This window comes from Neoarius graeffei, chromosome 14, assembly GCF_027579695.1.
Source record: "Neoarius graeffei isolate fNeoGra1 chromosome 14, fNeoGra1.pri, whole genome shotgun sequence".
In the NCBI taxonomy this organism is placed as follows: Eukaryota; Metazoa; Chordata; class Actinopteri; order Siluriformes; family Ariidae; genus Neoarius; species Neoarius graeffei.
The window spans coordinates 18,436,954-18,449,291 of record NC_083582.1 but is presented as its reverse complement, the minus strand read 5'-3'; the positions used below and the strand labels follow the sequence as shown (position 1 = coordinate 18,449,291).

Here is a 12,338-nt window from a genome sequence, read left to right as displayed (position 1 = left end):
GGGCGCTACAGCACCATTGAAAAGGAGTGCCTAGCAATCAAGTGGGCGGTCCTCGCCCTTTGTTACTACCTGCTGGGACGCCCTATCACCCTCTGTTCAGACCATGCGCCCCTCCAGTGGCTCCACCGCATGAAGGATGCCAACGCGCGGATCACCCGTTGGTATCTGGCACTCCAACCCTTCAACTTCAAGGTGATCCACAGGCCGGGGGCGCAGATGGTCGTGGCGGACTTCCTCTCCCGTCGGGGGGTAGTCGGCTGCAGGCCGGACAGCTGCCCGGCCTGAGTCGGGCGGTCGGGGTATGTGGCAGCAGGGGCGTGGCCAAGCGTCGGTCTGTGATCGGAGGGCGGAGTCAGGGAAGGTAAGTGGCAGAATCACTGCACCTGAGGTTAATTAATGTGTTTGTGTGTCTTCCCCAGTGACCGCGTCCTATTTAAGGAGAGAGAGCGAGAGGCGAGGGAGCTCTCTCCCCAACCAGGCGACTGGAGTGTGTGCATGCGTATGTGGCTGAGAGAGTGAAAGTACACTGAAAAGTGGAAAAAAAAAAAAAAAAAAAGAGTTTTGTGAACTCAGTTCTGGCCTGCCGTCCTTCTGTGCTCCACCCACCCATCCGAACTGCTACACACTGCTTTATGTGACACAATGTGACAATACAGGGGAGTCAAAATGCATTTGAACAAAATGTGTAATATTTCTAGCTGATGTTTATTTTTCACTGCAGGTACCCTTTAAATTCATTATGTGCATTAAAGACTTCAACACGATATACTGGGTAGTTCATGTAGCTGGATATGGTGAAGAGTTGGAGACTAGCAATAGTGTTCTTAAGTCTTTAACCACTTTTCATGTTAAAAGCACAAATTCAGAAGTTACATTTGAATACACCATGATTCCCAAACCTTGTAAACACTTGAGCTCTGAGTGTTCTGAGTACTGTTGACCTCCGATAGTGAAAAGTGAGGAGAAAAGATGGACGGCCCTTCAGAGGCAGCAGGTGCATTCTGTGCTGTGCTGTCTGAATCTAAAAAAAAAAAAAAAAAAAGGCACAAAATATTATATTTTTATCGATATACTTGTGCATCAGTGCAACCCTACATTCACAAAACTCTCAAGCTTTATGATCTGGTTAAAATATTACATTTCAATCATCTACTGGAATATACTGTTGAATAGAAAACATGGAAGACATGATTAAAATAAATAAATAACAGCAACCATGATTTAACACATTAATAACAAAATAGTTTCTGCAGGAAAACCAGAACAGCCTCTATGATGCATTTATCTGAAATGTGCTTGATTACTGAATATCTTACTTCCTTTAACTACATACTATACATACATTTCTCTGTAACACTGAATTTGTTTACAAATTGAACATTTGGAAACCTAAACTTAGGGTCAAAAACCCTAAGTTAGGGTTGATTCGAGGGATTTGCATCTTGCACAATTACAGTGCCCTCCATGATTATTGGTCCCCCTTGTAAAGATTAGTAAAAAGGGTTAGGAAAAAAAATCTACAGTGGCGCTTGAAAGTTTGTGAACCCTTTAGAATTTTCAATATTTCTGCATAAATATGACCTAAAACATCATCAGATTTTCACACAAGTCCTAAAAGTAGATAAAGAGAACCCAGTTAAACAAATGAGATAAAAATATTATACTTGGTCATTTATTTATTGAGAAAAATGATCCAATATTACATATCTGTGAGTGGCAAAAGTATGTGAACCTCTAGGATTAGCAGTTAATTTGAAGGTGAAATTCGAGTCAGGTGTTTTCAATCAGTGGGATGACAATCAGGTGTGAGTGGGCACCCTGTTTTATTTAAAGAACAGGGATCTATCAAAGTCTGATCTTCACAACACATGTTTGGGGAAGTGTATCATGGCACGAACAAAAGAGATTTCTGAGGACCTCAGAAAAAGCGTTGTTGATGCTCATCAGGCTGGAAAAGGTTACAAAACCATCTCTAAAGAGTTTGGACTCCACCAGTCCACAGTCAGACAGATTGTGTACAAATGGAGGAAATTCAAGACCATTGTTACCTTCCCCAGGAGTGGTTGACCAACAAAGATCACTCCAAGAACAAGGCGTGTAATAGTTGGCAAGGTCACAAAGGACCGCACGGTAACTTCTAAGCAACTGAAGGCCTCTCTCACATTGGCTAATGTTAATGTTCATGAGTCCACCATCAGGAGAACACTGAACAACAATGGTGTGCATGGCAGGGTTGCAAGGAGAAATCCAGTGCTCTCCAAAAAGAATATTGCTGCTCATCTGGTTTGCTAAAGATCACATGGACAAGCCAGAAGGCTATTGGAAAAATGTTTTGTGGATGGATGAGACCAAACTAGAACTTTTTGGTTTAAATGAGGAGTGTTATGTTTGGAGAAAGGAAAACACTGCATTCCAGCATAAGAACCTTATCCCATCTGTGAAACATGGTGGTGGGAGTATCATGGTTTGGGCCTGTTTTACTGCATCTGGGCCAGGGCGGCTTACCATCATTGATGGAACAATGAATTCTGAATTATACCAGCAAATTCTAAAGGAAAATGTCAGGACATCTGTCCATGAACTGAATCTCAAGAAAAGGTGGGTCATGCAGCAAGACAATAACCCTAAGCACACAAGTCATTCTACCAAAAATGGTTAAAGAAGAATAAAGGTAATGTTTTGGAATGGCCAAGTCAAAGTCCTGACCTTAATCCAATGGAAATGTTGTGGAAGGACCTGAAGCGAGCAGTTCATGTGAGGAAACCCACCAACATCCCAGAGTTGAAGCTGTTCTGTACGGAGGAATGGGCTAAAATTCCTCCAAGCCGGTGTGCAGGACTGATCAACAGTTACCAGAAATGTGTAGTTGCAATTATTGCTGTACAAGGGGGTCACACCAGATATTGAAAGCAAAGGTTCACATACTTTTGCCACTCACAGATATGTAATATTGGATCATTTTCCTCAATAAATAAATGACCAAGTATAATATTTTTGTCTCATTTGTTTAACTGGGTTCTCTGTATCTACTTTTAGGCCTTGTGTGAAAATCTGATGTTTTAGGTCATATTTATGCAGAAATATAGAAAATTCTAAAGGGTTCACAAACTTTCAAGCACCACTGTATCTTTTGGTGAAGTCGCCTCATATCACACTGAAGAAATGAGAAAAATCCAACCTTTAAATCAAATCTATATCCCCCACCCTATTATCAACTACATACCAAGTTTCAAGATATTTGTAACATTTTTCAAGTTCTGCTGCAGGAAACCAACCCTACCTCTTTACACTGACCTCAGCAGCCCATGGCATAACCCCACCAGACCTTTGGTCCAGCTGATCTAAAAATTTTAATTTCTCACATTTCTTCGCATCAAAAGGCACATATACATTACTTAATCAACACATATACCAACTTTCAAGACCATACCACTCAGTTTTCAAGTTCTGGTCCGGAAACAAAACCTACCCCAAGACTAATCTGAGAGACTAAGTCTGAAATTGTTTCCATGGAAACATGAAAAATGAAAATATCTCAAATGTCTTATTAGGAAAAGGCACATCTACATCACATTGTTAACATGTATACCAAGTTTCAAATCTGTATCATGAATAGTTTTGGATATATGCTCCAGAAACTAACATTGCTCTTAGAAACTAAGTCAAAATATATTTATGTAAAAATTTGAAAAATACTTTTTCCAAAAATCCAAAATAGTAAACAGCACCAGTTCACATGTTGCTTGATATGTATACAAAATTTCATGAAGATATCTTCAGTAGTTTTAAAGATATGGCCCGGAAATGAAAATGTGACCGGATGGATTGCCGGATGGATGGACAGACGGAACCCGTTTCTCTATCCCCCGCCCAAACTTTGTTTGGGCGGGGGATAATAAATTTATTCAGAGAAAAAAACAAATCCCTCATCAAGAAATTATTATTTTCAGCAAAAACATAAGAGCCACTATTTTTGGCACCCTTGCATTTAATCCTTTTTATAACCCCCTTTGGCAGTAAAACAGCACTGAGTCTCTCTTATAACATTTTATAAGGTTGAAGATACAAAGCAGGACATCTGAGACCATTCCTCTTTACACAATCTCTCCAGATCATCCAGGGTCTGAGGCCCTCTCTTGTGCTCTCTCCTCTTCAGTTCACCCCACAGGTTTTCAATGGGGTTCAGGTCAGGGTACTGAGATAGCCATGGCAGAAGCTTGATTCTGTGCTCAGCAAACCATTTTTGTGTTGATTTGGACATATCCTTCAGATCATTGTCTTGCTGGAAGATCCAATGATGACCCAGTTTTAGTTTCCTGGCAGAAGCAGACAGATTTTGATGTAAAATGTCCTGGTATTTCATGGAGTCCAAGATGCCAGGTACCCTAATAAGGTTTCCAGGGCTTTTGGAGGAAAAACAGACCCCAAAACATCACAGGACCTCCATCATATTTACCTCGCCTGGAACGGAGTCCACCAGGGGGCGAGATATTGTTTTCGGTGGGGTTTCTTTGTTAATGATATTATGGGAAAACAGCTGGATCAATTTTCATGAAACTTTCAGGATAGATGGGCATTGGTCTCAAACAGAACCTCCAACATTTTGAGGGTCATCCGGTCAAGGTCACCAAAAAGGTCAAAATCGTTTTTGTTGTGGCTACTGCCTCATATAGAGGCACTAGCCACCCTGTCGTTGTGCTGCAAGGCTTAATGCTCAATTCCGATTTTTTGTGAAATCCGATTTTTTTGTGAGGTCGTTCACATTAACAAATATATGCGACTTGTATGTGATCCTCAGTATGAACGAAAAGTGACCGAAAAGTGTTCCGCATGCACATTGCAGGATACGACGACGTCACACGCAGTGAGCATGGCCAGTGTTTACGGAAGTAAAACCGCCCGGTTGCGGTATGACCCATCCAATCTAGCTTGAATAGCTGTATCCCCCCAAATGGAAATCAGCTCCCTAACCTCTGCGTCCTTCCATTGAGAAGATTCAGAACCTTCACAGCCCGAAGCGTCCCTCGCATTGATGTCATGCGCAGGGGCGCAGATACGTTTTTTGAACTGGGAGGGACAAAAAACTGGGGGGGACAAAGCTGCCAGCAAACCAACCCCAACCCCGATATGCCTGTCAAACTTGTTGTTAGTAACCATAGCAACCAAGCTCGAGCTCGCAACCTGTGCAGTCTGCGCAGCTCAACCAACCGAATATCAGTCTTTGTTTTGTTTTATGTGAGTTGTTGCAACTATGTATACACTGCTGTGCACCTCAATAAACCGAATGGTAATTAGTCTTTTGATTTTTCCGTGAGGTTTGCCTTATGCAAAGAAAGACAGCATAGACGTTTTTTTCCTCCCTATAAGTGGGGGGACCGAACGAGGTGAATTTAAATCTGGGTGGGATGAGTCCCACCATCTATCTGCGCCCGTGGTCATAACTTTTTTTGAGAGACCCGCCGCCTACTTCAGCGCAGAATAGTGACGTTTGTGGCTTGTTGATGACGTGCAAGTCGGATGAATGCGACCTGGCGGTTCAGACTGAAGTCGCATATGAAAAGATTGGATAGGAATTGGAATTAGGACCACATATCCAAACGGCCTGGGTCGGATTTGAAAAAATCGGATCTGTGTCGTTCATATTGTCAATAAAAGATCGGATACAGGTCACATATGGGCGAAAAGATCGGATTTGAGTCACTTCAGCCTGCAGTGTGAACGTAGCCTAACAATCGCACACTGCACATGCGCATACACATGTTCCGATTAAAATGGTCAGTGTGTATACAGTTTGGTTCACCATTCAAAATAAATGGACTAGACTAAAGAAATTGCTTTTAGACATGTTTATGCGTATTACAGAGGGAAAGTGCATTCCACTGAGCTCTAGCACCGGGCCATTTCCAGGAAATAAGAGTTTCGATCATGGCGACAGAGTGTGTATGTCAGCCTCGGTTCTGAGGTTTCAGTTTCGAAAACTGTAAGAGTAAGAGTAGAATAATAAAGTTCAGACATTTTACTTCTGTGATTTTTAAATTGTTCATTTTTCGATTATGCTTCATTTTTGTGGCTACGTTATATTTACTGTATGGACAGTTTCAGAAAACAATTTTATTTATAAGCAGTAGCCACATGTACCCATGGGGCACCTATTTTTTTCACGATACCTTCCTTAATGTTCATCATAAGTGCTACCAGGTGAGGTTTGTTTTGCCTGGCAACACTTGTTTACAGTTGGGATCGGGTTCTTGTCATTATAGCCATCCTTCTTTTTATAACCAAACCCACCTTGAGTGTTTATTGCCAAAAAGCAATAAACCTTCATATTCCATCAGACCATAGAGCATGGTTCCAGTCAAAGTTGTAGAAGTGTTTTGCAAACTTCAGATGCTGACGTTTTTCTGGCAGACCTTCCAAATAATCTGTTGGCATGGAGGTGGTTTTGGAGACTTGGAAACCCCAAGATTTTACTTTTTCTTGTAATTCACCAACAGTGATGCTTGGGGATTTTTTTTTGCCTCTTACCCTCCTCCTCACTGTACATGGAGGCAAAATAATGCTTCCAGGTAAGTTTGTAACATTTCCAGTTGGTGTCCACTTTTTCATTACTTCCCTAACAGTAAAAATTGACATTTTCAGGTGAGTAGCTATTTTTTATAACCATTCCCTGACTTATGAAGGTCAACACACTTCTCCCTCATTTGGTTTTTCTGTTCTCTTATCTTTCCCATGCTGATGTTGAGGGAATTTGGCTTGTGTGTCACCTCATATTTGTCCCCCAGTTACTCAGGAAGTCATGGATTACAGCTTGAAACATCCTACACACTCCAGTCAACTCAAGCATGTACAATTTAAATGGGAAACAATCTTCAGTTACATTGTGTTCAGTATCATTTCCAGGGGTGCCAATAATATTGGCACGTGTTTTTGTTGTAAATAGTTATTTCTTGATGAGAAATGTCTTTTTCTCTGAATAATTCTATTTAAATTAAAGGTTGGATTTTTCTCATGTTTTCAGTGTGAGATGAAATGACTTCACCAAATGGTGGATTTTTTTCTAACTTTTTTTTACTAATCTTTACAAGGGAACCAATAATTTTGGAGGGAAAACAAGTATGGTGCATTATCTATTGTGAACTTTACATTTTGAATATTGTCAGTTATACTTTACTCAGTGGTTCTCAACCGGGGGGGGGGGGCGCGCCCCCCTGGTGGGGCGCGGAGGTACTCCAGGGGGGTCGCGAGTAGGCTTCATGTATGGAGGAAAAAAAAAAATCTGGGGCTAACAGGCTATAGTAGCTAAGCAGATGCAACACATTTACCCATGTCAAAATGCAGGACATTGGACTATTATAAAATCTATCATCAATCTATCATAAAATCTTGTGTGTAGGTTATTTTAAGCCCGTGACGCGAACATGACGCAACGTCACGTGAGTGAGTCTGCATACAGTGGCCACCGTGTGAGTGCTTGCCACACACACACTAGTCTGGTTTCTTGCCGAGTTAACTCGTGCCGACTCTCGCTAGTCTACTATCATCAATCCATCGATACAGCGCAAAACCCAAACAGTCTTTTTAAAGACTACTACCCCACACTGTATTTTTGCTTTCCCCATTTCAGCTCTACCCAAATAATTTGTTGTTTTTGTTGTTTTCTTACTGCTAGTCTACAAGGCAAAGCAGGCTCAGGTCTTGCATTAACGCAAATGCAGATCACAAAGGCACAGTAAAAAGTAAAACCTAAATTCACGCCTGGTCCCAATTCCCAATGATATCAATAGCCAGCTAATGATAAGCCTAATAAAATACCTAATAAAAACACTAATAATAATAATAATAATAATAATAATAATAATAATGATGCCTATTAATAATAATAGCATAATAATAATAATAATAATAATAATATCAACAACCAACAACAGCAATAATAATAATAATAATAATAATAGGCCTAATAATAATGCCTGAAAGAACATAAGTCTTGTACTACTGCCAACAGCTTAGTAATGATAATAGGCCATAATAATAATAATAATAATTATAATAATTATAATTATAATAATGCCCGAAAGCAGATTAGAAATGTGGTGCTACTGCCAATTATAACAATAGCCTAATAATGATAATAGGCCTATGTATTTCTATGGAATGGATAATGCTACTACTGCTGCTACTGCTACTACTACTACTACTACTACTAATAATAATAATGATAATAATAATAATAATAATAATAATAATAATAATAATCTAGCCCAGGGCTAGCTATCTATCTATCTATCTATCTATCTATCTATCTATCTATCTGTCGATATAAGGTGCTGTAGGTCGGGTGGCGTCACTGCGGGTGAGTGTGTTTGGGAGGGGGGGGGGATGGGGGCGGGGCGAGAAGAGGGGCCCCCAACTGCAATGAACCAGCTTTGGTGGGGCCCAGGTTGCAAAAGGTTGAGAACCCCTGCTTTACATAGTATACAATATGCTGTACACTTCTTTATATTTGCATACTGTATAATTACCCCTGAACCATTAATATTTAAATACAAGTAAAAACAAATTAAACTCAGTGTTTAGTTAGAGGCTCATTTGTATATTGGAAAACTGCACGCAAAGCAGCCCACTGTAAAACTTTTGCAAACAGCTCATTAACATACTGCATTACGTTTGTGTTTTCATGGGTCTGAGCATATCATGACAATTGTAGTACTAACTGTAGTAGAGAGGAGCAGAGATGTAGAGAGACAGAGTGAGAGAAGACGAGTGTTACCGTTCCCTCTCTGAACACAGAACAGAGAACCCGTGTCTGTCACCAGCTGAGGGTCCACATTGGCTCGGAATATCAGCCAGCTCTCGATACACACTCCAGCCCTTAAACCAGATGAGATATGACAGATTAACAGATAGCCATCTGCTCCATCAATCATTATATGGTATATGATGGCACAGTCTTTCTTTCTTTCCCATTCTGTTTCCACCCAGTGAGAGAGATAAACAAGTCTATTACAGACTTGTGATTATATCATAAACTGTGACAAATGTTTGGCAATTATAGTGATATGCAAGAAAATGGAATGTACACTCACCTTGTTTCTTGCCTACAGTCACTGAACACAGAACTCAGATCAGCGATACCACAGTCCACAACATCACAGCAGCAGCCGATATCGCAGAAATCAGGAGTGATGTTGCAGGTACAGCCTAAAGAACAACAAAGAACACTAAAATACCAGTGTGAGGATGACCTGCAGTCCAGCAGAGTGTTAAGATTCCCCTTCTCTAATACACAACTCACCTGATAGTAGAGCATAAAGGCAATTCTACTCATTTTCATCTCTATTTAGACACTAATTCATCTTGCTGGTATAGCAATATGCAGTAATATGTATTTCAACACTGCATTTAAACATCTGAAAGAGAACAGCTTCCAGGAGAAATGGAAAAACAGCACCATTAAATAAAAAGAAAAAAAATTCCCATCACTAGTGTGTAACTATTCACACAACCTAATCTAAGGTTCTCATGAATGCCTTCTTTGTTAAATACACATGAAACATTCAACTCTAAATAAGATGAGCTTACTTTATAAGTTTATAAAGAGGAACAACCTAAATGGGAGGATTTAGTGATCAACGCTTTTTGTGAAAAACTAAGAAAAGAACAGCAACTGTGCCAACAGAATGTACTAATTCAGGTGTGTTTAGAGAAGAATTCCATTTTCACCAATTAGAAAAGAAATCACAAAAGTCAGTGCCCATCTTGATATACAGTACCGTGCAAGTCTTGGGCACCCTATTTTTTTTTTTTTCAGACAAACTTTGTGATAATTTTCTACTTTATGATTTCTACATTATCAACTCAGTACAAAAACATTTTAGAGTTCCAAATGTTCATTTTCCAGCACCAAATTAAATGTTACAGGGAAAAAAAGTTTGTATCTGAGCAGCATATTCCATGAGACCACTTTTCAGATTAAAAAAGAAAACATAATGAAGGCTATTGGGTTTTGCTGCAAAATTAAGAAGCAAGTGTGACAGTCAAAGTGTCCAAAAGAACTGTGGCTGATACTGCAAGATGCTCAGTAAAACCTACAGCTCATTTCCTTATAAAGCTACCCTCATTGTACCCGAGACGACTATTTTTTTTTAAGCAAAGGGTCATCTCACACCAAATATCGACCTTGTTTCATTTATTATGGCTTATTTATAGTATTTTTTAAAATGTTGAAAACAGTCGGTTTTTCCAACATAAGGAGTCAAAAATTTGACACAAATTTATAATGTACACCAATCAGCCATAACATTATGACCACTGACAGGTGAAGTGAATAACATCTTGTGGGGTGTTCCCCGTATGCAGTAGTTAGTACTGTATGTATCAAAAGTGGTCCAAGGACGGACAACTGGTGAACCGGTGACAGGACCATGGCTCATTGATTCACATGGGGTATGAAGGCTGGTGTCAGTGTCTCAAGACCCATCACGAACAGACATCTTCAAGAAAGGGGATACAACTTTCGCATTCCTAATATCAAGCTACTCCTGAGCCAGAGACAATGTCAGAAGTGTCTTATCTGGGCTAAGGAGAGAAAGAAATGGACTGTTGCTCAGTGGTCCAAAGTCCTTTTTTCAGATGAAAGTACATTTTGCATTTAATTTGGAAATCACGGTTCTAGAGTCTGGAGGAAGAGTGGAGAGGCACAGAATCCAAGGTGTTTGAAGCCCAGTGTGAAGTTTCCACAATCTGTGATGATTTGGGATGCCATGCCATCTGCTGGTGTTGGTCCACTGTATTTTATCAAGTCCAAAGTCAACACCGCCATCTCCCAGGAGATTTTAGAGCACTTCATGCTTCCATCTGCTGACAAGCTTTTTGGAGATGCTGATTTCCTTTTCCAGCAGGACTTAGCACCTACCCACAGTGCCAAAACTACTACCAAATGGTTTGCTGACCATGATATTACTGTGTTTGATTGGCCAGCCAACTTGCCTGACCTGAACCCCATAGAGAATTTATGGGGTATTGTCAAGAGGAAGATGAGAAACACCCGACCCAAAAATACAGATACGCTGAAGGCCACTATCAAAGCAACCTGGGTTTCAATAACACCTCAGCAGTGCCACAGACTGATCACCTCCATGCCACACCGCATTGATAGAGTAATTCATGGTAAAGGAGCCCCAACCAAGTATTGAGTGTATAAATGAATATACTTTTCAGAAGTTGGACATTTCTGTATTGTAAATCCTTTTTTTGATTGATCTTAGGGAATATTCTAATAATTTGAGATACTGGATTTCTGATTTTCATGAGCTATAAGCCATAATCATCAAAATTAAAACAAAAAAGGCTTTAAATATTTCACTTTACATGTAATGAATATAGAATATATGAAAGTTGACCTTTTTCAATTAAATTATGAAAAAAGGAACTTTTTCATGGTATTCTAATTTTTTGAGATGCACTAGGATATATAACAAAACAAGTCAGACTTTTGAGGTTAAAAAAAAAATCAAGATTTAAACAGAATTTAGAGATAAATGTTTTGAGACCAGTAAGGAGTGTGGGATATCAATAACATGAGAGTCATTCTTTTGAGGTAAAAACAACAACAACAACAAACCCTTATAAATAAATTTTTAACATGAATTTAAAAATAATTAAGTCAGGATTTTGAAATAATCTTGTCAACCATTGTCAAAAATATTGACATATTGCTTGCAAAAATAAAGATAAAAAATCCACTTTTCTTATCTAGCCTTTGAGCTTCCACAGATCAAAGTTATGCAGAAGTGATTGATACCATCAGAAGCCTGTATAGTCTGTATGATTGGGGTTTGGACCGTGGACCCGACTGGACCATCAGTACTGGCTCTGGCTCCGAACTCCTGGTTGATGTCTGGAGAATCTGTTGCATTTCCGTCCACTGTAAAGTTTACTGTTGAATTCACTGTAAAAGAATAATCACTCAGATCCATCGGTGGCTGGTTTGTGTGTCCTTGGGAATGTGTACACAGCGGCAAAATAAAACCAAAAGCCATTACAACGACAGGACAGTTCGGCATCTTAGTTCACAACTGTTTAATATAAAATAAACGTGATTTATCGAGTACTCTATCCGGATACAGTAATCTGCGCGCCCTACAGGAGAATTTATATCCACGAGCTACACAGAGACCTATTTATGGCGTTATGTACTTCAATGATGTTGTTTATTATGAAAATTATAACCGTTTAGCAGTGCATCGTCAGGAAGCCATTATCGTTGTTAAGGAAGTCTCACGGAAGGAAACTTCCGGGTTTCTTGATGCTCAGCCAATCAAGGAGTCGGAAAAATT

At 39.7% G+C, this 12,338-nt stretch overlaps 1 protein-coding gene across 2 annotated transcripts in view; it reads right to left on the bottom strand.

Moving 5' to 3' along the window:
* The window catches only part of LOC132898026 (tectonic-3-like), a 67,832-nt gene extending 55,545 nt beyond the window's left edge, over window positions 1-12,287 (bottom strand). For both annotated transcript variants that reach the window (XM_060939376.1, XM_060939377.1), the window contains exons 1-4: window positions 11,804-12,287; window positions 9,087-9,201; window positions 8,771-8,871; window positions 900-1,021 (exon numbers count right to left, since the gene is read on the bottom strand). In XM_060939376.1, the coding sequence (XP_060795359.1) occupies window positions 900-1,021; window positions 8,771-8,871; window positions 9,087-9,201; window positions 11,804-12,065 (600 nt within the window). In that variant the 5' untranslated portion in view covers window positions 12,066-12,287. The remainder of the gene's footprint in view (window positions 1-899; window positions 1,022-8,770; window positions 8,872-9,086; window positions 9,202-11,803) is intronic.
* Window positions 12,288-12,338: the final 51 nt, after the last annotated feature.